The 26,919-nt window shown below is 41.7% G+C and overlaps 1 protein-coding gene across 3 annotated transcripts in view; it reads right to left on the reverse strand.

Annotated features, from left to right (window-relative positions):
- The window catches only part of UBE3B (ubiquitin protein ligase E3B), a 554,003-nt gene that overhangs the window by 383,684 nt on the left and 143,400 nt on the right, over nucleotides 1–26,919 (reverse strand). For all 3 annotated transcript variants that reach the window (XM_078667365.1, XM_078667367.1, XM_078667366.1), the window contains 2 exons: nucleotides 15,369–15,538; nucleotides 6,244–6,364 (listed from right to left, as the gene is read on the reverse strand). In XM_078667365.1, the coding sequence (XP_078523491.1) occupies nucleotides 6,244–6,364; nucleotides 15,369–15,529 (282 nt within the window). In that variant the 5' untranslated portion in view covers nucleotides 15,530–15,538. The remainder of the gene's footprint in view (nucleotides 1–6,243; nucleotides 6,365–15,368; nucleotides 15,539–26,919) is intronic.

A 26,919-nucleotide genomic window follows, 5' to 3' on the forward strand; every position in this document is an offset into this window, starting at 1 on the left:
CTGATCCAACTCCAGACATAGCCGCACAAATAAAAGCTAATCCAACTCCAGACATAGCCGCACAAATAAAAGCTAAACTACTGGACTTCTCTGAGGAGGCTGAGCGCGAACTAAAATTCCTGGGCAAGCAGGCTGAAGCTAGGAGATATGGGGAAGGAGACAGGCCCAGTCGGACACTGCCCAAAATGATAAATGCTTCCTCACCGCCTACACATGTGCACACACTTATGAATGCAGCTGGGAACACTCTCGCAGGACAAAGTGAGATACTGCAGGCTTTCGCTACATACTACTCACATCTATACGAGTCCACACACGGTATACCACAAGACGCTCTCGAGTCATACTTAGAGTCCATAGCACTAGTGTGGTTCAATAATACACATCGCAAATACATGGACCAGCCGGTAACAGTTGAAGACATCGCGCAAACCATTAAAGCTCCGGGTCCCGATGGTCTTACAGCGGCATTTTATAAAACCTATGTGAAAGAACTGGCCCCACGGCTACACACTGTTTTTGCTGAGGCACTAGAGGTGGGAATACTGCCTGAATCTATGAGGGAAGCCCTGATTATAACATTGCTGAAGCCGGACAAGGACAGTCAGTGCCTGGATTCCTACAGGCCCTTGTCACTAATAAATGTTGATGTAAAAATATATGCGAAAATAATAGCCGATCGATTGCAACCTTTACTCCCAATGGTGGCCCTCCCAGACCAATCTGGCTTCATACCTGGCCGAGCAACCTCACACAACCTGAGAACTGTGTTTTCGGTCTTGCACTATCTGCATCCGGATGTGCAAGCGGCAGTGATATTTTTAGATGCCACAAAAGCATTCGATTCTCTTGAATGGCCGTATCTCTTTATTATTCTTGAGCGTATGGGATTTAGCCCACTGTTCATTTATCAGATTTGATTGCTCTACACATCTCCAAAGGCTAGGGTGAGAGTGAATGGCATGATATCGGACCCTTTCCCAATCTCAAGAGGCACTAGACAGGGATGCCCGTTGTCCCCTCTTTTATTTGCAATTGCCATGGAGACATTAGCGGCCAGAATCAGACAACATCTACCGCGAGAGGTATAGGCTTCAGCACCCGGAGCCTGCTAATATCACTATATGCAGATGACGTCACCCTGTATGTGCTTAACCCAGCCGAGAATCTGAATCCATTGCTGAGAGAATTTGTTAAATTTGGAGGGCTATCGGGTGTATCTATAAATTGGTCAAAGTCAGTAATGTTTCCCCTAACTCACAATACTCCTGAAGTACACTCAGATTTCCCTTTGCGATGGGAAGCAAATGAAGTTAAGTACCTTGGAATCTGGATTAGCCGTAATCTTCAGGATCTTTGGACATTAAATTTTGGAAGGGCTGTGACCTGGCTCGAAAGTAAAGTGGCAATATGGACGAAACTCCCCCTATCTCTGGCTGGTAGAATTGCATTAGCAAAAATGATCGTACTGCCCAAATTCCTTTATCTGTTTGCAAACATACCCATCCCACTGACGCAGCACTTCTTCACCTGTTTGCGCTCTCATCTCCTATCACTGGTGTGGGCAGGGAGTCAGGCCAGGATCTCATGGGCATTGTTAACGCTGCCGCTGCGACAGGGTGGTATGGGAGCTCCAGACATGCAGCTGTATGCGCTATGCGCACAGGCCCAATACCTTCACTTCTGGGCCTACCCCACACCTTACCAACCACATGTGGCGGTGGAACTAGACTCAGTGGCTCCGCTACCTCTTGGGGTGGCTTTATATTGCAAAACTCCCAGGCCAACACAGGACAATGACTCAGCCAACATGCTCCGTTGGACATGGCGTGAGCTGCAAAAGTGTGCGGCTCTACCCCTCTTGTACGCGCCTGCGATCCCCCTCAAGCAGAACCCCATGCTCCCATGCTTAGAAGGCAGAGGCGTTGTATCCATTGCTGGATCTACACTGCGCACATTTGCTGATATATACCCAGATGATTCAGAAAAGGGGGTGGTGATGGACAGAGTATCTGAATTAAGCAGAACACTCCTACTCAGTCAAAAGATCAGGGCTTGATCCATCACCGTTTTTTAGCTCACTGCACCATCCCAGTTCAGAACCTGGCTACATGCAAATTAGTCTGTCCCTGGCCCAGTGCATCATGGGAACAGGGCAGACCAAACTACCAATCCAATTCTTTACTGGAAAGGAAACAAGCTTCCGGGGACCGGTTTCTGGCATTGCAGCCGTCTTCGGCCCGGCTTGCTTGAATCCTGATGGTGCAATGAGCAAGGGACTCATGTCTGAGCATACCCTTCCACACTTGTGGTGGCCAAAACGATTCAGAAAAGGGGGTGGTGATGGACAGAGTATCTGAATTAAGCAGAACACTCCTACTCAGTCAAAAGATCAGGGCTTGATCCATCACCGTTTTTTAGCTCACTGCACCATCCCAGTTCAGAACCTGGCTACATGCAAATTAGTCTGTCCCTGGCCCAGTGCATCATGGGAACAGGGCAGACCAAACTACCAAGCCAATTCTTTACTGGAAAGGAAACAAGCTGCCGGGGACCGGTTTCTGGCATTGCAGCGTCTGCGGCCCGGCTTGCTTGAATCCTGATGGTGCAGTGAGCAAGGGACTCATGTCTGAGCATACCCTTCCACACTTGTGGTGGCCAAAACGATTCAGAAAAGGGGGTTCAGAAAAGGGGTGGTGATGGACAGAGTATCTGAATTAAGCAGAACACTCCTACTCAGTCAAAGGATCAGGGCTTGATCCATCACCGTTTTTTAGCTCACTGCACCATCCCAGTTCAGAACCTGGCTACATGCAAATTAGTCTGTCCCTGGCCCAGTGCATCATGGGAACAGGGCAGACCAAACTACCAAGCCAATTCTTTACTGGAAAGGAAACAAGCTTCCGGGGACCGGTTTCTGGCATTGCAGCCATCTTCGGCCCGGCTTGCTTGAATCCTGATGGTGCAGTGAGCAAGGGACTCATGTCTGAGCATACCCTTCCACACTTGTGGTGGCCAAAACGATTCAGAAAAGGGGGTGGTGATGGACAGAGTATCTGAATTAAGCAGAACACTCCTACTCAGTCAAAAGATCAGGGCTTGATCCATCACCGTTTTTTAGCTCACTGCACCATCCCAGTTCAGAACCTGGCTACATGCAAATTAGTCTGTCCCTGGCCCAGTGCATCATGGGAACAGGGCAGACCAAACTACCAAGCCGATTCTTTACTGGAAAGGAAACAAGCTTCCGGGGACCGGTTTCTGGCATTGCAGCCGTCTTCGGCCCGGCTTGCTTGAATCCTGATGGTGCAGTGAGCAAGGGACTCATGTCTGAGCATACCCTTCCACACTTGTGGTGGCCAAAACGGTGATGGATCAAGCCCTGATCTTTTGACTGGGTATGAGTGTTCTGCTTAATTCAGATGCTCTGTCCATCACCACCCCCTTTTCTGAATCGATATATACCCAGAGGGCATGTTCCGTGATCTACAAGTTGCGGAGGAGGGCCAGCCCCTGTCCTTTAGGGACATGTTCACATACCACAAACTCAAGTCGGCATGTAAAGCACTTTGGGGCCAATTTCCAGAGGAACCGCCACAATTACACACACTCCAAAACATCTTAGCGAGGGCATCCCGGAAGAAGCTGGTCTCTCGGTTATATAACTCCATGCAGGAACAATCCCCCATTGTGGTGCCGAAGTCTATGCAATTGTGGAATGGGGAACTTGAAACACCCTTGACTGATGAGCAGTGGTCGTTCTGTTGCAGGCGGCTGTTGGAACTTTCCCCAAACTATAAACTCAGATTAATACATTTTAAATTTCTCCACAGGTTCTACCGCACCCCGCTAGCTCTACACCGCATGGGTATCAGGGAAGACGACAAATGCTGGAAGTGTGGGGAGGAGGGTGATTCCTTTATACATGTGGCCTGGAACTGCCCAGATTTGTTTGAATATTGGTCAGATATTTTTGCTGCCATTAACCAAATTCTGCATAGAACTGATGATCCCTCCCCGCTTCTTGGCATCCTTGGGTGGGTGGCAAATACTGACCCTAAAAGTCGAAAATTGCATGCCTTGCTATTATTGTACGCTAAACGTCAGGTGGCTATGAAATGGGGGCGTAGAGCTAGACCTAAATTTGCAGACTGGCTGGCAGATGTAACATATGGACATACGCAACTGGGAGTGTACTGGCTCGAGACCAAGGGACATTTGGGAGCCGTTTTTACAATGGTCACGGAGCAGGGCGGAGTCCCTCCTACTGGAACCAGATGTCAGCGACACATAGCTCATTAGCGCTGGGTTGTAGTCTCCCCCGGTGGAGGCGGTGCTGTAGCACCGCATTAAGCCACGTTGGCATTGTTATGTGACAAGAGATGCTTGAGACCGCGCCGCCTTCTGCTAAGACCTAAGCCTGATGGAACAAACGATATGTACTCGCCCACTTCTAATGTATAATTACGAGATTTGACCATCAAAAAAGTGCACTTTCTCTGCAATGTAGGCTAGTTCATTGACATGACCCGGTTTGTGTAAAAAAAACAAAAATGCTACAGTATACAAGATTTGATTCGCAAATGTACTGACGTGTGTCTGGTTTGTTAGTCATTTACAAAAGAAAAAATCTATATCCTACCGAAATGTGTTACAGCAGAGCCTATAAAGCTCGACTTTTCTAGTATACATATGCCATTGTAATATGTAACTGCTGTATTTGACTATGCAATTTTCAATAAACATATTATAAAAAAAAAGGGTGGCTGTGGAGGATAGGGGTCGAGCCCCCTCGTTAGAAACAACAATGACGACAGATAGAGTATCTGTAACTTTCTCCGCCTCGAGTCTTCTCTCAGTGTAAAATTCTCCTGAAACTTTGTTGATAGCAAATATTGCCCGTCTGTCCTGCAGAATTGCAAAGGATAACTCAGAATTCATCCTTTCGTCTTCATCCGTTGCTTTGAGCTGCACCACTAGTTGCGCGCGCAATCTGCTCTTTTTGGAAGCACATACCCGTGCTTGTGGCGCGCCCCTGCACACTCCCGCAAGGTGGATGACGCCGCAAGCACGATTATGTGCTTCCAAAAAGAGCACAACAACGGCTAAAGGTCCTACTATGCAGCGCATGCACGCTGCGTAGGTGAGACCTAAAAACTGGAATATAGTCCAAAGTAATTACCAGTGGGTGAAATTCCCACATTCTACCCATCACTTTTTAGTTTTTCTTAACGAGATGCCCAAACATCATTTCACGGTCCTAAATGGCATCAGTATTTCTTTTTTCACATAACATTTTGTACTTTTTTTCCATATCATAGAAAAAATCTCACACACATGCAATCAACATTATGAATAACTTTTCAGGTCACAACAATGTGGGTGACATTTTACATATCTCATCATCCACTAGCAAACTAAGGTAACAATATTACATTTAACAGACTCATCCCAGTGATGTGAAATCATGCTTACATTGACCAGAAACTTTAACTTCAGAACATTACTTCCACATCAGAATCTAAGCACACCATAATTATGTTTCACTGAGGTCACATGTGATGTGTGGGTGAAGGGTAAGGGGTGGTTTTAGGTAGGATTACTACAGTTTATCCCTTGACAATTACCTTTGAGATGACTCATAAAGTAGAATTAAAGGTTTAAACTGTCTGCACTCTGCAAAAGTGTGAATGTGCCTTCGTATGGATCACTGCATGGAAGCTGAGAGAATACATTTCCAGAGCAGAAAACTTCCCCGGAAATGTTTGAAGATTTGGGGTGTCGAGGAATTATTATGTCTTAGATGAAACAGAGGCAGATGATACCCTGTTCTTGAATCAGCATGTGGAAGGAACCCACTGCAAATGACTGCTCAGTTGGATGTAGATTACTCTGTGCTACTGCTTCAGAGCCTACTACTTCTTTAAGCTTCACTACAAGGGGATGCATGCTCAGGTGCACCCCTCCAATATATATTTCACTGAAGAGATATATGGACCAGATGAAGATACAGCAGGCTGTGAAACCCTGGTGGCAAGCAACAGGTAAAACGTCCATGTCAGTTAGAAATGTCAAACATAGTTAAGGGGGACCTCTCAAAACAAATGTCATGATGTTGGGTTGGTTCAATATAGCCCCCTGCCACCATCCCCTTGAGTGTAGAGGGAACAATACTGCTGTAAAGAGTAACACAGGTTGCCAGTCCCCATCTGTAGGTTAGCTTGCACACCATGCTTGTCTTACCAATTTGTCTTGTTTAACATTAAATATAAACAGCAACTTCCGGGCAATTTTAAAAACAGGAACTGCATTTCTTTTGATAACTGCAGAGTCTCCAACCTCAAAAAAGTCATCAACTTCTTTTCTAAGAAAATACAAAATGGAAAAAATTAAATTAAAAGTTAACAACACCACTGTGCCACAGTTTAGATGCAATTCTATAGAAAGTATATTTCTTTGGCAATGCATTTATGGACAATTTTTTTGTCAGTAAGATATTATCAATAAAAGTATTGGAGCCCAAACAGAAGCATTTTAGACAATCTACTGAATGTAAAATAAAAACAATAAAAACAATCTCAGCAAATGCTGTACCCATCAGATTCTGGCTTTAACAGAGTGTACTCTCTCTTAGACCTACTAGGGAAACCTACTGAGTATAGCTTGGAAGGTCGTCAGGCAGGACGTAGGTATTCCTTAGATGTGCCAAAACCGGCAGTTACATGATCTTTAGTAGGCCATGTGAGATCTAGCAATGTTTTATCAGGTGGTAAGCGTGTTGCAGAAATTAATGGTCCACCTACTTCCAACCCTCCTGTTGCTGCTCTCTACACACAAACACATAACCCAGTTACAGCTTTTGCAGTGATAAAAGCAACATGAGAGAAGATAGAGCAAATACTTTGGATAGAAATAGGGCATATTGGGTGTTTCAGATTCCTTTACTTTACTGCTGTCACATACTCCTTCAAAGACAAATTCTCTGACACACACAATGAGTAGGGTTGGGGAGTGAGCCTGATCCATCTACACCCCTTGCACTCTAACCTTTAATATCAGGCAATCTGAGACTCCGAAGTCAGACCACAGCAGGCAGAGGCAGCGGGAAGGCGGTCTTATGCCGGACATACTGACCCCGCCAAAACGAAGAACTTTTTCCCTTCAGACGGAAATGCATAACAATGAACTGACTTCTTGTAAGATCCTTAGTAAAATAAAAGTAAGTAATCCAAATAACAGTTGAAAAAGTTTATTTAATGAGGCACAGTACTGCTCAGACCCTGTCCAGCAGCATAATGACAAGGATTCTGATTCCAAGTGAATCACATCCAACTGCATGGCAGGGGCCAATGTTAAAGGTATACAGGAAGAATTAAAGGGAAAGCACAATACAAATAAGGAACAAATCACAATGTAACACATTTCTCCCCTTAGAAAATTAATAAAACAATAGCAATATAAATAACACTATTAACCTAGACTTTCATGAAAAAACATTAGTACATTTAGATACTCTTAACATTCTAAACGTTTCCATCTTGTGTTACACCACTGTTACGATTGACTTTCACAATTTTGATGGGTCTGACAAATTGCATTTCACCTTTAAGCAAAATACCCGATTTGCGTATATTGACCCACTCACTACAAGGGGATGCATGCTCAGGTGCACTCCTCCGATATGCAAAATACCCAATTTGCGTATCCTGACCCACTCACTACAAGGGGATGCATGCTCAGGTGCACCCCTCCGATATATATTTCACTGAAGAGATATATGGACCACTCACCAATCATAAGTGGGGTTGGGTTCTTTCACTCTCATTTGAAAGTCATGATATTGTTTGCATTTTTGTTGCTTAACCTCAACTTTGTGTGCAACATTTTCTTTATTAACCAAAGGGCTCTTATTTTTTATAATTGTACTAAACCACCATGTGCACAACTTGGAAACAGGTTCTCTCCCTTTAAGCAATCGGAGAGGAGACATTTCAGTTGTGGATTGTGGAGTTATGCGATAGAGCCACAACTTCTCTTTCCACTAAGATCCCAAAATGTTGTGCCCATAAATTATCCTGCTCGAGGACTCTGTTTTATCTCTCTACTTGACCATTTCCTTGTGGGTCATACAATGCTGTTGTGACATGGCGAATGTTAAAGAAATTAAGAAAATCAGTCATCTCATGAGACCTCATTCGAATAGCATTATGCGTGATGAGGACTTCAGGATAACCCTCACGGGAAAATACTTCTTTGAGAAACCTAATGACAATATCAGAATTGGCAGGCGGGACAAGCTTTACTTCCAGCCATTTAGAGTGATAATCGACCATCACTAAAACAAATCTGCAATCGTGAGGCAAAAAATTAAAAGGGCCAGCTATATTAAAACCCACCTTTTGCCATGGATAGTCTGGCCATTTAATAGGAATACGGGGAGCCGGATCACATTTAAGCATTTTTTACCTGTTCACACATTCAGGACACTCTCTCACAATTCTGTCCACGTACCTGTCCAACCCAGGTCACAACAAAATGGATCGGATTAAACTTTTCATAGAGGACATTCTCAAATGACTCTTGTGACTTATGGATAAAATATGATCACGAAGAGACACCGGGGCATGCATTTTCCAAGTCTGAAAACAAGATTCCCTTCCACAACCAAATCGCCAGAAAGTTTCCAAAATGGAAACAGCTCGGCTGATATATTGCTGTTTTAGAAGGCCAGCCTGTCACCTTCTTTGGATAGGATATGACCTAAATACTCAACAGAATCTTGATACAACTTGAACTTATATTTCTTAAGAGTCAAACCTCATTCTTTCAAAATACTGCACACTTTCTTGAGATGTTCACCAAGTGCTTTCTTATCCGGAGAAAAAATGAGAATATCATCTTGAAAACACTTTCCACATGACTGCATATCTTTAAAAAGATGGCACATGGATCTCTGCAAAACAGAGACAGCTGACGCTAACCCAAAAGGCATTCTTTTGAATTGAAATAAACCAGTGGAGGTAATGAACGCCATCAAGTGACGTGATTCCTCAGCCAATTCTATTTGATGATATGCCAATCGGAGGTAAAGAGAGGAAAAAATTGTAGCCCCTCGGAGCATACTTACTACCTCATTGATATTGGGCAAAGGATGACAGTCAACTAGGATGTTGGCATTTAATGCTCAAAGAACAATGCACAACCTCAATGAATTATCAGGTTTGCATGCTAAAACGATCGGAGAAACCCATTCCGATGATTCTACCTCTTCAATGATCCCACCATCTAACATTTCTTTCAAGTTTTTCCCTAATTCCTCCCTTATGTTTATGGGAACATTTCTGCGTTCCTTTTTGACTGAAGATGCTCCTTGCTTGAGCTTTATCTGATGCGTAAACCCTTTAAGTTTCCCAAGGCTATCAGAAAAAACCTCAGGAAATTCTTTTTCCACAGGATTGACACAAATGTTGTCCTCAATCACCATAACAGGTTCCTTGCTATGGGGATTAAGTATAAGAAGCAGTATAACCTATTGTATCAATGGCCGAGCCGTCAAAACGTTGGGCAATAATATCTGATGGGCATAAATTATTTGTAGACATAGTATCAGAAAACTTCTCATTAAGAGACGTTTCTGTAACAATTGACCATGGAGACCCCGAATCTGCCATGCGCTCAAGATCTTTGCTCAAGATCTTTGCTCAAGAAATGGACAACACATTCGGGTGAGTTCAAAACCTCTCCTTCGAGAGTGCAAACATTCAAAACAGACACCACAATACCTTTCTCAGTAGAGCAATCTTCTTTCGGAAATTGACTACATGTCACACAAGAAACTTCACTATTCCTTGTGGGGAAACTTTTCCCTCTGTTAATTGTCCTTCTCCTTTCATCTCTACATGCTCTGGCAATATTTCCAAATCTACCACATTTGATAAATTATTTTCCTACAGCTGGACAAAATGTAAAAGAGGAAACATGGGTGGAGCTGCCACACCTGTAACAAATTATATTTTTGTCACTATTCTTGTCACTACTTTTTCCTATGTCCATACTTTTCTCCTTAAAAGGGGCTTTGTTAGAATTCCTCATAACACAAACTTCATCAGTATTTTTGTTGCTTTTATCACCTTTAGAATTCACATCCTCAATCGTCTTCATGCATTTTTCAGGTTGCTCAAATGCCTTAGGATTAGCTTTTGTGTCATGTAAATTAGGGTTACCTAAAACCCACAATTGTTCTGGAGTCTTTTTATTTCTGACATTAACAATTATTTGGTCTCTGATCCTTTCATCCGCTATGACACCACAATTACATGAAATCACAAGGGATCAAAGAGCTGTCAAAAAATCATCAAACGATGCTGACTCCCTTTGTTAACGTGTATAAAATGTATATCTATTAAGAGCTCTACTAGTAGTGGGTATGAATCTAGTCTCCATACGTAAAAGCGCTTCATCAAAGGTATCAAACTCTCCTTGGACAATAGGTAGGCTACTAAAAACAGCTTGACCCTCAGACCCTAAACAATGCAGTAATATATTTTTTTCTTTCATTGCCCATTCTATCCCCATCGATAGCGTTCATGTAAGTTAAGAATTCCTCTTTTCACCTAGACCAGGGGATGGGAGGATGACCTTTAGATTGGAGAAACTTTGTGGGAGGTTCAAATTGCATGACTGAAGGTAGGTGGTATAAAACTTTAAAATTATGTTATGCTAAACACAACACTATAAAATGCAACCTTAAACCTTAAATGAGATGTCTATAAGATAAAAGAAAAATATATAATAAAAGCAAAATTGTGGTGCACCCTGTGCACATCAGCGTTATGTGCTCAAGAATTATCCATATTGTGACAATATTTACAGTACCTATGCGCATGAACAATTTAACATAAACTTATGGCTAAGAGGTATATGATGGCACTCTTACTGTACTGTAATTGTCCTTCGAAACAGATGTTAAAAATAAAATATATGCGCAGTCGTAGGCATCGACGTAATGCTCAGTAGTAGTCTTCACGCTGACATCCAGAGAAGAAGAAAGGTAATTAAATGCGCAGTCGTGCGCATCGACGTTAAACTGAAGAAAAAGAATCTTTGTCTTAAAATGGCGGTCACGCAACGTGATTATGTAATCATGCCACGTTGCGTGATCAAGCGTAGTGACAAATTACTTGCAGGCTGGAAGAAACAACACACTACAAAGGCATCTCTGGCGTCAGCACAGGAGTGGGAGATGCGTAGCCGGAGAGACTATGTTCACCAGATCCAGCGTCATCAGCACAAGAGTTGTAGACGTGGAGCTGAAGAGACTATCCTCACAGGTTCCAGTGGCGTCACTCTTCCCCGTTGAAGCACAGGTTCCAGAGGAGTCACTCTTCCCCGTTGAAGCGAAGCTCTGCACAGCAATTGATGGTGTCACTCCTCACTGTTGACAGATGGAATGCTAATCCATTGTGCTTTGCACACGTGAGTACGAATCCCATCCTCGTCACCAGTGTAAGACCCTTAGTAAAATAAAAGTAGGAAATCCAAATAACAGTTGAAAAGGTTTATTTGATGAGGCACAGTACTGCTCCTTCCCAGTCCAGCAGCATAATGACAAGGATTCTGATTCCAAGTGGAATCACATCTAACTGCATGGCAGAAGCCATGGTTAAAGGTATACAAGAAGAATTAAAGGGAAAGCACAATACAAATAAGGAACAAATCACAAGGTAGCACTTCTGTATATTTAAACATCTCCGGAGAGCGCACTGTGATGCAAGAGGGGTGCACCTGTTGATGCCAATAACCGTTGATAGCCAGCTGGCTACTGCAGAAAGTTCTCAAAGCCAATCTAAAGAGGTAGGCACTTTAACCACCCTAATTGTGGTAGTATAGCGCCCTGATGGTTTCCATTACATCCACATCCAACTGCAGTTAAAGATTCTTCTTGAACTTTACATCCAATAACTCATAAGAAAGTCAAGATGTAATTCAAAAACAAATGAGAAGAACCTCTGCCTCTACTTTCTCCTTTCAGCCGCAGGTTCTCTGCTTAACATTTCATCTGTTTAGAGCCACAGAATTATCAAACACTCTACAACAGTTTAAGATATTAGGAACAACCCATGCTTCATACGGTTTTTGGTAGGTTTATAAATGTGTTGCAAGTGAACAGCTTCCCTAAACGTTTCCAGTTCTTTCCTCAGAGGTGTGACCTTCATGCAAGTGACATAGAAAAGCAAAGCATTTCTGGGAACCCAGATGCTTTTTTCACTATTGTTAAAATGTATTAAGCTGACACTGTTCTAAAAGCTTCTATCCTATTCGACAAACCAAGATATTACCCATCAACTGATTTCCTTACCACAGTGCACTGCAGCAAGTATTAATTAATAGACAGTGGATTTAAATGAGTTGAACATTATAAGAAAGCCAGATACAGCAACATGGTGACAGAACCACCACCAGAGGAAGATCGTTCTCCTACCTGGCAGCGAAGACATGGAACTCCCTCCCCGCACACCTACGACTGACCCAGGACCATCTCACCTTCAGGAAACACCTCAAGACCTGGTTATTCGAGCAGTAGCGGCTCCCCCCTCCCTTCAGTGCCTTGAGACCCTCACGGGTGAGTAGCGCGTTCTACAAATGTTTCTGATTGATTGATTGATTGATTGATTGAAGTCATGCAAACTCAGATCAAAATACCTTTCAAGGTCCTGCTCCACAAAGCTCTTCTGGCAAACGTTAAACTTATAACTGTCACAGATTTCCAGGAGTGATCTGACTTGTCACAATCTACACATGCAAATTTTACACATTTATAATTTTTCTACATATGTTTTCCTCCTATGAAGAAACACCTTCCACTGCACTCCACAAAAAAATACAGAGGTGAATCCTCTTTGCCCCAAACTGGACAGCAGCACGATTGGTCTAGTGTGTGTTAACAGGGTAGAAGACAAACTTCAAAATGTTTGTAAAGAGGCGCACATTTACAGGTTTGTTTCAGTTCAAGGAAATTGGAAGGCCACCACTTACAATGGCCCCTCTACAGCATTTTACTTTTGATACTAAGATGTCAGATTAAATGGACGTGCCTGTACTCTGCGCTCCAAAATCAATTTGTATTTATTGGGTTTGCCCGTGCAAACTCTTTTTGAATAGGGTCCTTAATGCGATTTGGAATACCAAATTAAAAAGATCAAATTGATATGTTAACAGAACAAGAGACATCAGAAACAAAAACACATAGGAAATCTATTTAAAATACACTTTGGAACGTATTGTACATAATGTAATTTCCGAGCAGTAGCAACAGCATCATTGCTATTCTCTACACTTGGATTACAAGAAGGAAAGCGACAAACTAAGCCAAGACAGTAAAAAAGGAAATATCACACTACTAATTAGACCAGCACAATAATTGATTTCAACGACAAAGCAAATTCGATCCCTAACACCAGGTAAACTTTCAGGTTATGATTTAATATTTTTAACACTGTCCTTTGCACAAAAGGAGAGACCTATCCTACACTGCCCATTCACCCACAAAACATGCAGAGCTTGAGATTCAACATGCGCACTACCCACAAACTAAATGATGTGCAAGTCTGCACCAAAGGTCATTTGAACTCGAAACGTGTATTTTAATATTTTAGATTTTTAAAAGGCCACACCCTAACAAGTAATGCAAATCCAATAGGTCTGGCTATTTTAGAAATTAAACTGCTTCAATGATTTGCAAATGTATGTGGATAGGTGAGCAAATGTGAGAATATGTCGATGGTTGGCCGGATAAGTCAATGCATGAATGATGAATGAATGCGCGGGTAACTCAGTGCATGGATAACTAGTAGGTGAATGACGTGGATGAATGGATGTACAGATGAGTGGCTGGATAAATTGGTGAGTGTATGAACAAATGTTTCTGTAAGTATATGGCGGCTGGATGAATGGGTGAGAGCATGAACAGAGGAGTGCGTGGGAGTATGCATTGGGGTTGTACTAGCCCTACAGAATGACGTCTCAGACAGCAGTAGTGAAGTTAAAAATGACTAGAATGACCAATTTAAGCTAATACAATTGTTACGGCAGGTCTAGGCACCACTGTGCCAGTAATACCCAGAAGGTATATAGAACTACTATTATGCCAATGCAAGCACCATGCAAAATTTGGCATCATCGTTCCAAGAATGCCCACAATGTCAGGAATTAGCACAATTATGCAAGTTCAGATGGTAAAGGAGCATAGATGGAACGAGGTAGGAGGACGGAGGACCACAGAATGCAAGTGGGGGAGCACAAGATTGTGTGTAGAAGGGTGAATAAACACCAGGGAACATGTTGCAACAGAATGAAGCAGTAAGGAGCACAAACAAACCTAAATGGCATGCGGCAGGAGAGTTAAAAGAAGCAGCAGAAGAGTAGGTCTTTAGTTATTCATGACATGAAAAGTTACAGTTGCTGATCCTCCAGGAAATCTGAAGGAAGGATGTGCAGCAAGTCCAGGTTATGTGTCTCCCTGTATTGCTGACAGCTGACAAATTAGATAGGCTCATTACCTTGTGTAGTGTCTGTCTCTCTCCCTCCCCAAGATATGCACTCACCAGTATTAGAAGGCGGGAAGAGGGGATTGTGCAGGTAGAGCTGGGAACCCTTCAAGGTGGCCATGATTTTTTGCTACATCACTACTCCTGAATGTGTGATTCATCTTGGAATGGTAATACCATTCCAAGGTGGCCACCACATTCAGCATCAGTGTTAAACCTGGTGGCCACCCTGAAACAGTAATACTGTTCCAAGATGGCCTATACATACATAACCAGATTTGCATAACGAGTAAGGCCCCTATGCTGCTGGCAGCCAGCTACCCCACATAGTCTGACAAGCAAAGTAAAGGATCCATGAGTGTGTATGACCAGCGGCAAGGGGGCTGGGCTTTCATCAGCAGTAATCCAAGGCAATATAAAGTAAATATCCACACAATACCATACATCATGGCTGACCGTCCCAAGACTTTGGTGTGGGCAACCAATTGCTGAAAGGGGAGGATCCAAAGGCCCTCTCTATATAATATTTTCTGTTTTTGTACAAGAGTTGCCGCAAATAACTAAAGCGGTCTCTATAAATAACTTAACAAATGAATGCTGTTCATCATATTGTATAGCAACACTTATATAGCGCATACTACCCATATTTGGGGCGTTGAAGCGTTTGCTTACATGAAGGGTGTGTGGTTGGAAGTATGATGTCCTTAGTTTTGGTCCTATGTGGGAATTATTTCCATGTCGTGTGTCATCAAGATTTGCCACTTTTATACATTGCAATGTCTGTGCAAGAGGCAAATTGCTCTATAATAACATTGTACTAACCTAATCTCTCGCTGCAGTTGGCACCGACACAGAAACCTTCTGATGAGGGCTTGGATCTGGATAGCTGACCTTTCCTTTTCCTTCTGCCCTTTCCTTTCCTCACGAGCCTGACGGGCTTTGTCAAGGAACTGGGCTTTGGATATTTGGTTAGCGCCGAACATCGTTGCAACCTGAAATAGACAGTGGATGTGACGAATCATACTATTTATTTATTTGACAGTGATTACACAGAAACACTACATCTTAAAAATCCTTTTACATGTCATTATACAATAATCTATTAATCATTACAATTTATTTACATAACCATGTCATTTCATTATTTATTTTTACAAATTATCGCTCTACTGACACTGAAGTAAACTCAATTTTAAAAACGAAAATCCGTAAACAAAAGCAAATGTTTACAGAAAGAGGATTTAACAATATTTAAAAAGGCTTCCTCATATGTTTCAAGCGAGAAATGTAAAATATCAATCTAATAAATTTGACTTGGAAATGCAATCAGCCTGGACAAAAAAAGAAAAAGTACATGACTCATACTTGTATATCAAAAGTACAATACTCACACCCTGGATGAACTTGGTGCCCTTTCTTTTTAATCCAGACATTTACTATTATTAGCAATAAACCAAATGTTAACTTCATAACACTACATGCAGAAGAACAAATATTTGCTTTCAGATAAAGTTACATTACATCACATCTTACAAGAACACAATTTGGTTGCAAATTTTTAATTCGCAAGCAGTGTTGTAAATCATAATGAAAGATTGTTAACCTTGCTAATTTCTTTAACCATAGAGCAAAAGTTTTACTATTTTTATATGCATCTACTTTTTCACTCTTAAGCCTTAATCGATTTAAACAACCTATATTTGTTTTAGAAAATGTATAATTATTGTTTAGGTCAAGAGTGAATTCTCGTCAAACATTGTTTTTCTGTTGATTTTCAGGACCAATAATGAGATAGCAAGCATAACAAATAACATGTCATTAGGCCTGTCAGGCCTAACTCGAAGTGTATAATTTTAATTGACCTGAAACAACTGATGCCTAGAAACTACTTCCAGAATTAAGATTCCCCAGGGAAGTATGTATTCAGTGAGCTTATCGACTGAGTTTCAATTACTTATATAGCGACCGGCGGAATTTAAGCATTGTATGCTTTGAGAAGTGAATGCACATCATTTACCTACAAATTAAAAAAACTCGGTAACCCAAATCAAGTAGATTTTATTTTAGATATTCGGCCCTTAACATGATTTGTCTATATTAAATTAGTCAAGCTATTCATCCCTGGGTAACTATAACTGTTTACAACCTCGAGTCGTATTAGTTTGTAGTACCAAGGGTGAGATGTTTTAAGACCTTTTGAACACATTATCATTTTTAGGTCTCGTCTCCCCTAGCGCGAAGCGAGGACTTATGTAGGCACTTCAGAAATGCTCAGAAAAAGCGGATCAGACACAGTGCATGTGCGACGGGCACACGCTCACCATTTGGAAGCCTGCGGCCACTGACAACAGGAAAGCACTTTGATCTATATCACTCCCCTCTCCCACTCCCTCCTCCCACTTGCTCCTGCTGAGCCTCACAAAGTGGTTGCATCTCAGCCAAGGCTTCCTGGCTCGCACGCATTACGTTAAAAAAAAAACATTTTACATTCACATGGAGCCTTTCCTATGCAATTTCAAAGGTTTCCTACTCTGTATTGCTGCGTGTGTTGCGTGCTTCTCTCTTGTTCTCTTTTGAAGGAATTGTGCTTTATTTTACGAATTGTTTTCTGTTCCTTGGCTAAATCTGCTTTTAATTCTGATGGAAGGGCTATTTTCCCCGTTTGGAATGGACCGTGTTCTTTTCTTCCAAAGGATTGTGCTTTATTTTTCAATTTTTGTGTGTTCCTTGGCTTAAATTGCTTTTAATTTGGACGGCAGGGCTTTTGTTTTCCTGTTTGGGACGGACCGTGTGTTTCTCTCAAAAAGGAATTGTGCTTTGTTTTACGAAGTGTTTTCCGTTTCTTGGCTAAAACTGGTTTTATTTTGTGTTTCATTGTAGACGATTCTGCGAATGTCTTAAAAAGACTGTAATGGAGAAGTTGGCAGTAAAAAAACGGTGTGCTTTTTATGCAGCTCTCCCGTTGAAAGTGCTTGGCTGTTTTATCCCGAATGAATTCTGTTGTTTTGTTTGAAACGGATGGTCGGTTGCTTTGTGTTGTGTAAATAGGGACATACTTTATTTATACTAGATATTTTGACAAAAAAAGGCAGAAGGACGACATTACCATAACTAGTAGTTTTACATTTAAATATAGCGCTTAAAGGACTTTATGTGTTAAATATATTGCAGTGACTGCACATGTTGTGCTAAATACTTTGCGTTTATTACATTTTGGTTTATTTTTTTTGGGGGGGTGTAAAGAACGCTGGAAGATGCATGTGTTCTGAGGAATACTGTATGTTATTTCGATACTTTTTTAGCGTGGGGGATACTTGTAAGTTTATATATCTACCTACTGGTGACTGTTGCAAGTAATGTAAACATATTGGCCATACAGCACCGTTTGTGAAAGATATGTAGCGTTTGGTGCATGCTGTGCCTTAACCATGTTATGTTTCCTGCGTGTATCTGTTAACAAACCTGAAAAAAATACTTGGTGTTCTAGGGCCAATATGTTTAACATTATTTAAAACGGTAACCAGTAGGTACATATATACACTTAGCAATTCCTTGCCCTCCATTAAAAAAAAGAGCTGTATGCAAGCAACTTAACTTAGTTCGACAACACCAACAGCAACTTTTAAACCCCCTAAAAAATAGCACATTAATGCAGTGCACACAACGTATTCAGCACACATCGTTAAAACAGAAAATCCCCTAACTCCACTCCCCTCGTTACCTCCTACATGCCCACCAGCCCCCCACCATGTGTTTTCCTATTGATACCTTTCAGAGACAACTGTCTTTGGTTCATCAAAACGCAGACATGCTTCTTAGAAGGACGAAAGCAGTCTTTATAGCTTCGCACACCTACAAAGCATTCTACCTTTTTCCGCAGCTCTGCCCTTTTTGTTTTGCTAATTTACTATCTTTGCAACCAAAGGTTCCTAAGTTTCATTGCAAAGTTAATTTGGTATTCAAACACTTTTAGGCTAAAGCACTAAAGGACCTTCTACTGTGCTTACACCTTCATTTTTTCAAACAAAAAATGCTATGAGAATCAATTTGCAGTCCTTGGACATGGTTAAATAGCCCTTCTCTAACCCCCAAGCCTCCCACCCCACGAACTTTTACTAACACGTGGTCATGGTGCAATAAAAAACACAGATGCTTCTTTCGACAACGATAACAATCTTTACTGCATGGCAGATTTACAACGGATTTTACCATCTCCTCCTACTTAGCCAATGTACTGTTTCTCCAATCAAAAGCTCTCTAGATGTGTGTTTTTGTGCAATTGCTTTATTTATGGTGACAACAAAGCATAGCATAGCAGCCACAACATTTACAAATTGCATTTTAACTACAAACTAAGGTTCCAGTCATTGTGAAAGGAAGTCCTTTTGTTATATTTTGTACTAAATTACATGATTTACATTTCCTACTCACAACATTCTCAAACAAACCCGTTTGATGACATTTATATAAAACAAAATATCACATTTTAAGCGGAGTACACTTTACAACATTTACCATTTATTTTATTTACCATTACTACCATCAGCATTGCTTAATATTTTTGCAGGATAATACAACGTTTCAGTAGTTCATAGAGATCATATCAAACTTTGCAGATATTTTCACAACACAAATAAGAAACTGCTGCCTTTTATTTGCATTATCGCTATTACATTTGGTTAGCCATCTCCACATATTTTATATTTTGGTAAACTTGTTAATACATTTCAAAGACCGTTTTACATTTCAAGGAAAAAACACTCATAATACTCCCTACTTTAAACGTTAAAGTTACTTCTCATAATTTAGTTCTACAAACAGCGTAATTATTATTATTTTTTTTTAAGAATTTAAGGTGCAAACTGCTTCTTGGACTTTAGAAATGATGCGCCACTATAAAATGAAACAAGCTGTTTGCCCCAAAACAAAAGTATTATTTGTGGGTTTTTTCTTCCCAAGACTAGGTGCAGGTCACTCACCACTCAATCCGTGCTAGTCATGGCACCACTCTAGAACCATTCTGAGCCTGGGTTAAACCCGTGCCAGACTCTGACCTCATTATAGTACTAGACCCCGATCGGACTATTTGGAGCAGCTGTCCTGGACTTTTTTAAAGCCATATCTAAGCACTGGAGGCACGGCTACCAGGTAAACCCTGGCAATTCAGAGAAGGCGGCACCGACCGCTAAAAAGATATTGCATAGCCTTGAATGGCACCGGTGTGATACCCAGGAGGACGACTGCAAGGTCGAGGCTACCCCAGACCTGAAAAGTGCAAAAGGGATGGAAACCAGGTTCACAAAATTATTGATGGGGCGGCGTCTCAGGTCACAATTCTAAATATGAATTGTGATGAATTACAATTGGAAGAGGTTGAAACATGTAAGCCATGTTTTCCCATTTACAATTGCAGAATGTTATTCATTTTTCAGACATATTTAATCTCAGATGCTGCCCCATTGCAAACACACTACCCTCTCTACACACAAACACTGCCCTCTGCTTCCTGTCACATTTGCTCAAAAGTGGGGGGTGGGGGGGGCGGTTGTAATTTTTTAAAGTGCTGGTGATAATACTTGGCCTAAATTCTGGCGAGCAAATAAAGAAAGTCAGACAGACTTCTTTTTTTTATTTTTTATATTTTTTATTTATTGCAGGAAAAATAAATTTAAAAAAAGTCATCTCATTACATACAAATATCAAAGGCAGAAATATCCAAACATAGATTTAACCATTAAATATATACGGAGGATGACAGCATACATTCTCAAAAATAAGTCATTTAGTTGCTGCCGGTAAAAGAAAAGCAAAAAGAAAGAGTGAACTATTCCCTCTAAATATTTTCAAACATATCAAATGAATGTACCCCAAATTTTTTCCCTCGCTTTCAATGCCTTAGTACCCCTTAACTTAGCCAACGAAAGTTCCATCGTATGTATTTCATTAATAAGATTCCACCACTCCATAACATTGGGAGGTTCCTTAGAGATCCAAGTCCGTGCAATAACCAACCTAGCACAAGCAATAACAATAGATATCAAGTCTTTATGTTTGCTATTACTATCTTGTATATCTATCAATACTATATGTGCAGAAAGTGTTGGAAATATAATTTGTCGACTATTTAGAGCCGCGGTTAATCCTTTCCAAAACGCTGTAAGTTCCGGGCATTGATAGAGCATGTGTTCTATACCGGCGGCTTCTAAATTGCATTTAGGACATTTAGTTCGCTCGCTAAAAACATTTCCAGAGGTCCAGCTAGCAATTCTTTGTGGTGTATAGTAAATTTGAGTCACCGTTCTATAAAATTGAAGCCTTAAACTTGAGGATTGGACCACTAAGTTTATTTGTCTGAGCGAGCCAGCAATCTGGCTAGGGTTAATATTAACACCTAGTCGGTTAGTCCATTTCTCCGCCATGTTTGCACAATCTCCTTGCCTGTGGCTAATTAAGTAAGCATAGCTCTTGCTAATAAGGGATTTAGTGTGCTTCGAATAGAGATAATTTAAGGTATCTGAATATTCTACTTTCTCGATTTTCATTTTATTAACCAAAAAAACCAGACAGTGTTAGACAGACAGATAGACAGAGAGTTGTTAGATAGACAGACAGCGTGTTAGACAGACAGAGTGTTAGATAGATAGACAGAGCTTTAGATAGGCAGACGGACAGAGTGTTAGACAGACAGACATAGCAAGAGGTAAATTGACACATAAACAGAGAGATAGACAGACTGAAAGAGAGATAGAGAGAAAGAGAGAGTTATAGGTAGGTTGATAGATATAGAGAGAGAGACATCTATGTGGATGTCGAAACTTTATGAAGAAGTCTGTCTGTTTGGTTAACAGACAGACTTCTTCATACTCGATCTATCTATCGCCCTCATTCGATCTATCTATCTATCGCCCTCATTCTATCTATCTATCTATTACCATCACTCTATCTATCTATTGAACGCCCTCCCTCTATCTGTCTATCTATCTATCTATCTCCCTCACTCTATCTATCGCCCTCACTCTATCTAGCTATCTATCTATCTATCGCCCTCACTCTATCTATCTGTCTATCGCCCTCACTCTATCTCTCTATCTATTGCCCTCACTCTATCGCCCTCATCCTATCGCCATCACTCTATCTATCTATCTATCGAAAGCCCTCCCGCTATCTATCTGTCTATCTATCTATCGCCCTCATTCTATCTATCTATCACCCTCACTCTATCTATCGCCCTCACTCTATCTATCGGACGCCCTCTCTCTATCTATCTGTCTATCTATCTATCGTCCTCACTCTATCTAGCTATCTATCTGCCTATCTATCTATCACCCTCATTCTATCTATCTATCTATCTATCACCCTCACTCTATCTATCGCCCTCACTCTATCGCATCACCACAGCATCACTCAGGGGCACCACAACATCACTATGCACTACCACAGAATCACTGAACGCCACAGCATCACTCGTTGCCACTACAGCATCACTCAGCGCCACCACAGCATCAATCTGTGCAACCATTGAACAACAACTGGTTCAAATATGTTCTCTCAATGTTTCAAGCTTTATTACAAATGTCACAAAAAGATGTTAACATTTCACTTCTGTTCTTGGATTTTCGTCACAATAAAATACACTGAACATAATCTTCACAAAAGTTATTTACAAAAGTTTAAGCTATTGCCATTATAAATTACAATAACTTTTATTTAAGTATTAATTATTAAAAAAATTAAAAGCCAATGTTATTTGTAATATCAGTACATCTAAGTCACGTAAATACAACACATATTGCATTACAAATGCTATAGGTGTCACATTTGCGAAAGCTATAACTATTGGCATTGTAAATGACAAAGCTACTAATTTCGCTATTTTCAAAACCAACACATAAATAAAGAATTTGTCATTTACAATACCAACAGCTCAAACTTTCCTAATGCGAGACCAATTGCATTGCAAATGCTTGTTTTGGGGTGGAGGGGTCCCACTAATCGAAAGATTACGATGTTCTGAGACGGAGGCCAAAATATTTAAACTGCAGTGGTGAGAGATGGTAATACTAATTCATGTGCATACATTAATGTAGAGATTTTCCTCCTTCCAAGTTTATAAGTGTGTTATTTGGCCTTTCTGTTTGTGCTGCCGGGCTGCTGAGCTCTCTGCCTCATAATTCAACTATCCCATGTGCCCTTGAGGAGGAGGAGTTTAAGTGCTATAAAAAGTGAACCCTATATATCAATGACACTGCTAATGAATTGCAGGCAGAGTGCAAAGATCTACCAAGGGTGTGGCTTGGCTTCGTACCACCCCTGCCTTACTTTATGCAGGCAATGCATTTGTAATGGCCAGAAAAGCAAACAGTCTGCAGCAACTTATTGATTATTTTACCCTGTTTATAGAGAAAAGAGATCTGAAGGTTGACATAAGCAAATCTACCGCAATGATATATGGGTAAGGATCACCGAAGACAGGTATCCATCAAATCAATGGTGCTCAAATTAACAGTATAGCAAATTTTGCTTATTTGGGGCTGCAATTTGATTCTACTGGTAATTGGAGACACTTAAGAAATACAAGAACGTATCGCTTAATAAATCGATGGAAAGAGTCTTTAAATTAGTGTCCAAGTAAGGCAATAAACCTGTCAAAGAAATATCTACTATCCATAAAAGCAAATATTAGTCTGTTGCTACGTACAGGGCAGATATATGGGGATTTATTGATAATGCCATACTGCAAAGGTCAGGGAGGGGGGCGTGGCCTAGATGTTGACCGAGTAGAACGTGCCTGCTCGTCCCTCCGTTTTGCCGACAGGGCCCACAGCCTAAGCCTTGTTTCGCAGGATCAGAAGACCCGTTCAAGACCTCCGCTGGCCAACCTGAAGGTCTAGCGGCAGCCTGAGATGACCGAGGACCGGGAGAGGAGGCGGCCGAGACATATTCACGATACCTGGCGGGAACCGGCGGCCCGGGACAGGGTGCAGCCCGACATAACGCAAGACCAGTGGAAGCTGCAGCGGTGGTTGGCCAAGACTGCGGACGAACCCTAAAGGTGGTGAGCGAGCCAGGAGACAGGCACTGCCCCACGGTTGAAGATCAGAGGAACGGATCCAGGGACGATCCACGAGCACCCGAGAGGCCAGCAGAGCAGACCAGACGATCCAGGCCAGCCTGGCCTACGCTGCCTTTCACAGCGGCTGGCGCACAGAGGCTGCATATAAATCAAGAGAAGGTGGGGGACTAGGAGCTTATTGTGGTCCTGTGCACAGAGGCAGCGGCCACCCGGGGACGGAAGATGCCGGATGTCTGGGGCCTGGGAGAAACCTGCAGGATGGCCCTCCCTCCATGGAAACCGAGGATAGCTGCATCCCCTTCAAAGATGCCGAGGACGAGTGAGGGGTGCAGGCAGCCCAGCAGTGAAGCTGTGTGGGAGATGGGCGGCCCGAGAGACAAGGACCAAGCCACAAACAGTGGTGGCTGGTGCAGTGGTCGAAGTGGGCGGGAACGGCAGGGCACGGCGTCCCCCTACTTCTTTAATTCTGTATATTCCGTTCCCCTACTTTTTTATTATGAACATGCGTCCCTGGACGTCAGAAATATTCTGTTTGTGGATGGGTGGGGAGCAGAGAAGAAAAAGGTCTCTGTCTCTTACTTCCAGCCCAGACAAGACAAGGAAGGTGTCCGCTACTGCTCTGCCGCTGGCAGCTGCCCCCTCTTTCTTACTCCTATTCCCTCTCGTTCTGTCTAACTCCTTCTCACTTACCGAAAATCATGAATCAAGAAATGGTTCTCATCGTCTCTTCCTGTTGTCCATTTGTACCCCTGTGAAATCGATGCAAAAAAGAAAAACACTTTTGCTGGAAATGACGTTTTGACATTTTTCTATTCCAAAGTGCAGCCTCGGAAATAAAATGTTCAAACTCTGAAAAATAATTAATAAAGCAAGATGGAGTGTTCTTAAAGTGGCTAGATTATTTTTTTCAAACCCCAACAAATTAGCGCCACTTTACAGAGTTTGCCAGTAAAGAGCTACTTTTGGTTTCTTGTCTTTCTTTGAACAGCATTGTTTTCCTCCAGTACCTCCTACCTGGAGGTACTGCAATACCTGGTTGATGGGTGGATTGGAAAACAAAATTTGTACGACGGCTTTGTGTTCACAAATGTGGTCGTTTGAAACCATACTGCTTACGTTTTGTAAGCATATAAGCAGTGGACATTGAAATGGGTCCTTTCTGGGCCCTGTAGTTATGCCCTTAACGTTTCAGGCAAAAATACTTGTTGATTTCTGAATAATGACTGTCAAAGCGTTAAGTTCACCATGTTCCTGCTTACATTTTACATGCTTTAATAAATCTTTCATTCCTTATGAGTGTTTGCTTTTTCCAGGATGTTGTTACCTTTTCTTTTAGGCAGCATATTGCTCTAGCCTAGTTGCGTAATTTGAATTGAGTCGCATCCAGTTATTTATAGCAGGTCAAATTGAATTGTAGTTGAAGGCAGTATGAGTTTCTCTCAGTGGGGCAGTATGGTGTTCAGTGAGGGAGAAGATGTGCTCTGGGGGCAGAGCTGCTGAGTTTAGAACTAGGGAACCAGGTTCAGCCTTCATGAACAGTCCCCCAGACCACTCTCCTGAGGGAGCACATTCCCATGCTAGACCTTAGAAGGCACCAGAAAAGCCCTGGCGTGTTAGCACCATCAGTTGGACCCTTGTAGTGGCAAGTGTGGGTTCACCTTGAAGGCATGCTCACCACAATCCATACTGAAGTTCACCTCCAGTCTTGCGGGCAGACCTACGAAGTAGGAGACCCTAGAGCAACAGTGACTCTGTCACTGAGGTCACAGGACCCCTGAGAAGAGCTGGCTCTAGGGCAGTGCGACTGGTGTGACCGCAACGGGCGCTGACTTTGAGTGGGGGCGTCGTATATTATGGTTTTAAAAGCACTTGCTGCCTCCCTCCTGGCCGCCAGCTATTTTCGGCAAAATTAAAAATGTCATGATAATTTCGATGAATAAACTTCTTCCTAGAGCGAGTTCGGAGATTTGTCTAGTGGAAGTTTTCGACTCATGGAAAGATAGCACAGAGGGTTAATGTGCCTGCTGCAAAGAAACTGTACAAGACCCATCACAAAGTGCACATATTGTAAATAGGTCAGTGGGTTACTGCTTTTATCACTGAGATCCTTTTGCTACTTGCAGTTTATATAAAATCCTAACAAAGAACAGTGAGCTATTAACTTTCATCTAAGAGCTGCATACAAACTGCAAGGTATAAACTAGAGCGTTATGGTTTTTTCCCTAAGCCTTTGATTATCCTAATGTTGCAAAAAGTGTTATTTTTGATAGAAATCAATACTGATTATTAAAGAGAACCCCCAATCATGGTATTAAGTTTTAAATTCTGAGTTTATGTTTCTCCAGGCCAATCACTATTAAACTATACTGTCTACTAGTATGGTTATCATGTGACTCCTACACCTTCTAGTCCTTTGTCTTATGTAACATTTCCTATACAGTGATTTACACACATAAAATTGATTGTCTCTGTGTATATTGCTGACGACAGAAACTCCATGGCTCTGAAACAAATGGTTTGTACTTCCACTTTTAAGCATATTTGGGACATTATGTGATTAGAAACATATTCCACTTTGTGAATTTATTTTAATGTCAATAGCTCATATTGATCGTTAAATAATCATGTGTATCCATTGGTTGAATTACATAACATAATAAGCTGTAACTGGTCAGTGAAATGCCAAACAAATACTAAAGATTAGGATGTTTTGCGCATCTCTAACTCGCCCACTGATCCAATCCTCAGTTTATTCCCGCCCTCTGATTCTCCGCCCACAGTTCCCCTACTTTTTTCCCCCACTTCGACCACTGGGCTGGTGACATTTGAAAGTGATGGGGCGTAAACTTTCTGTGGGAGAGCACTGTGGCGAGCGAGTCCGAAAAATTAAAAGGGGTTTCAGGGGGGTTTTCCACCGTGATTTTTTTTTTAAAAGAGTGGGTAAATGGTGCATTTTCAAGCAAATTAGAGTAGCAAGAAGGTTAGTAAAGCAATTGTGAAAGTGCAGTTATTGCATGTTTTTTGATGCTCTGAGGACACATATACATGGATTAAAAGCATCAAATGTACATATTATAAAGCAGACACACACACACGCATGCACACTCTCAAACACACACACTCATACAAACTGGGAGCCAAGCTGAGAGTGACACATATACACACAAGCAGACTCCGAAACAAGCATATATAAACAGATAGGCGTGCACTAATTCCCACACAGACAAACATACACACAGAAGCACGTAAACACACATGCGGCCAAAAGGACACAAAATGCACCAAGCACTCAATAGGAGC

This window comes from Lissotriton helveticus, chromosome 11 (assembly GCF_964261635.1).
Source record: "Lissotriton helveticus chromosome 11, aLisHel1.1, whole genome shotgun sequence".
In the NCBI taxonomy this organism is placed as follows: Eukaryota; Metazoa; Chordata; class Amphibia; order Caudata; family Salamandridae; genus Lissotriton; species Lissotriton helveticus.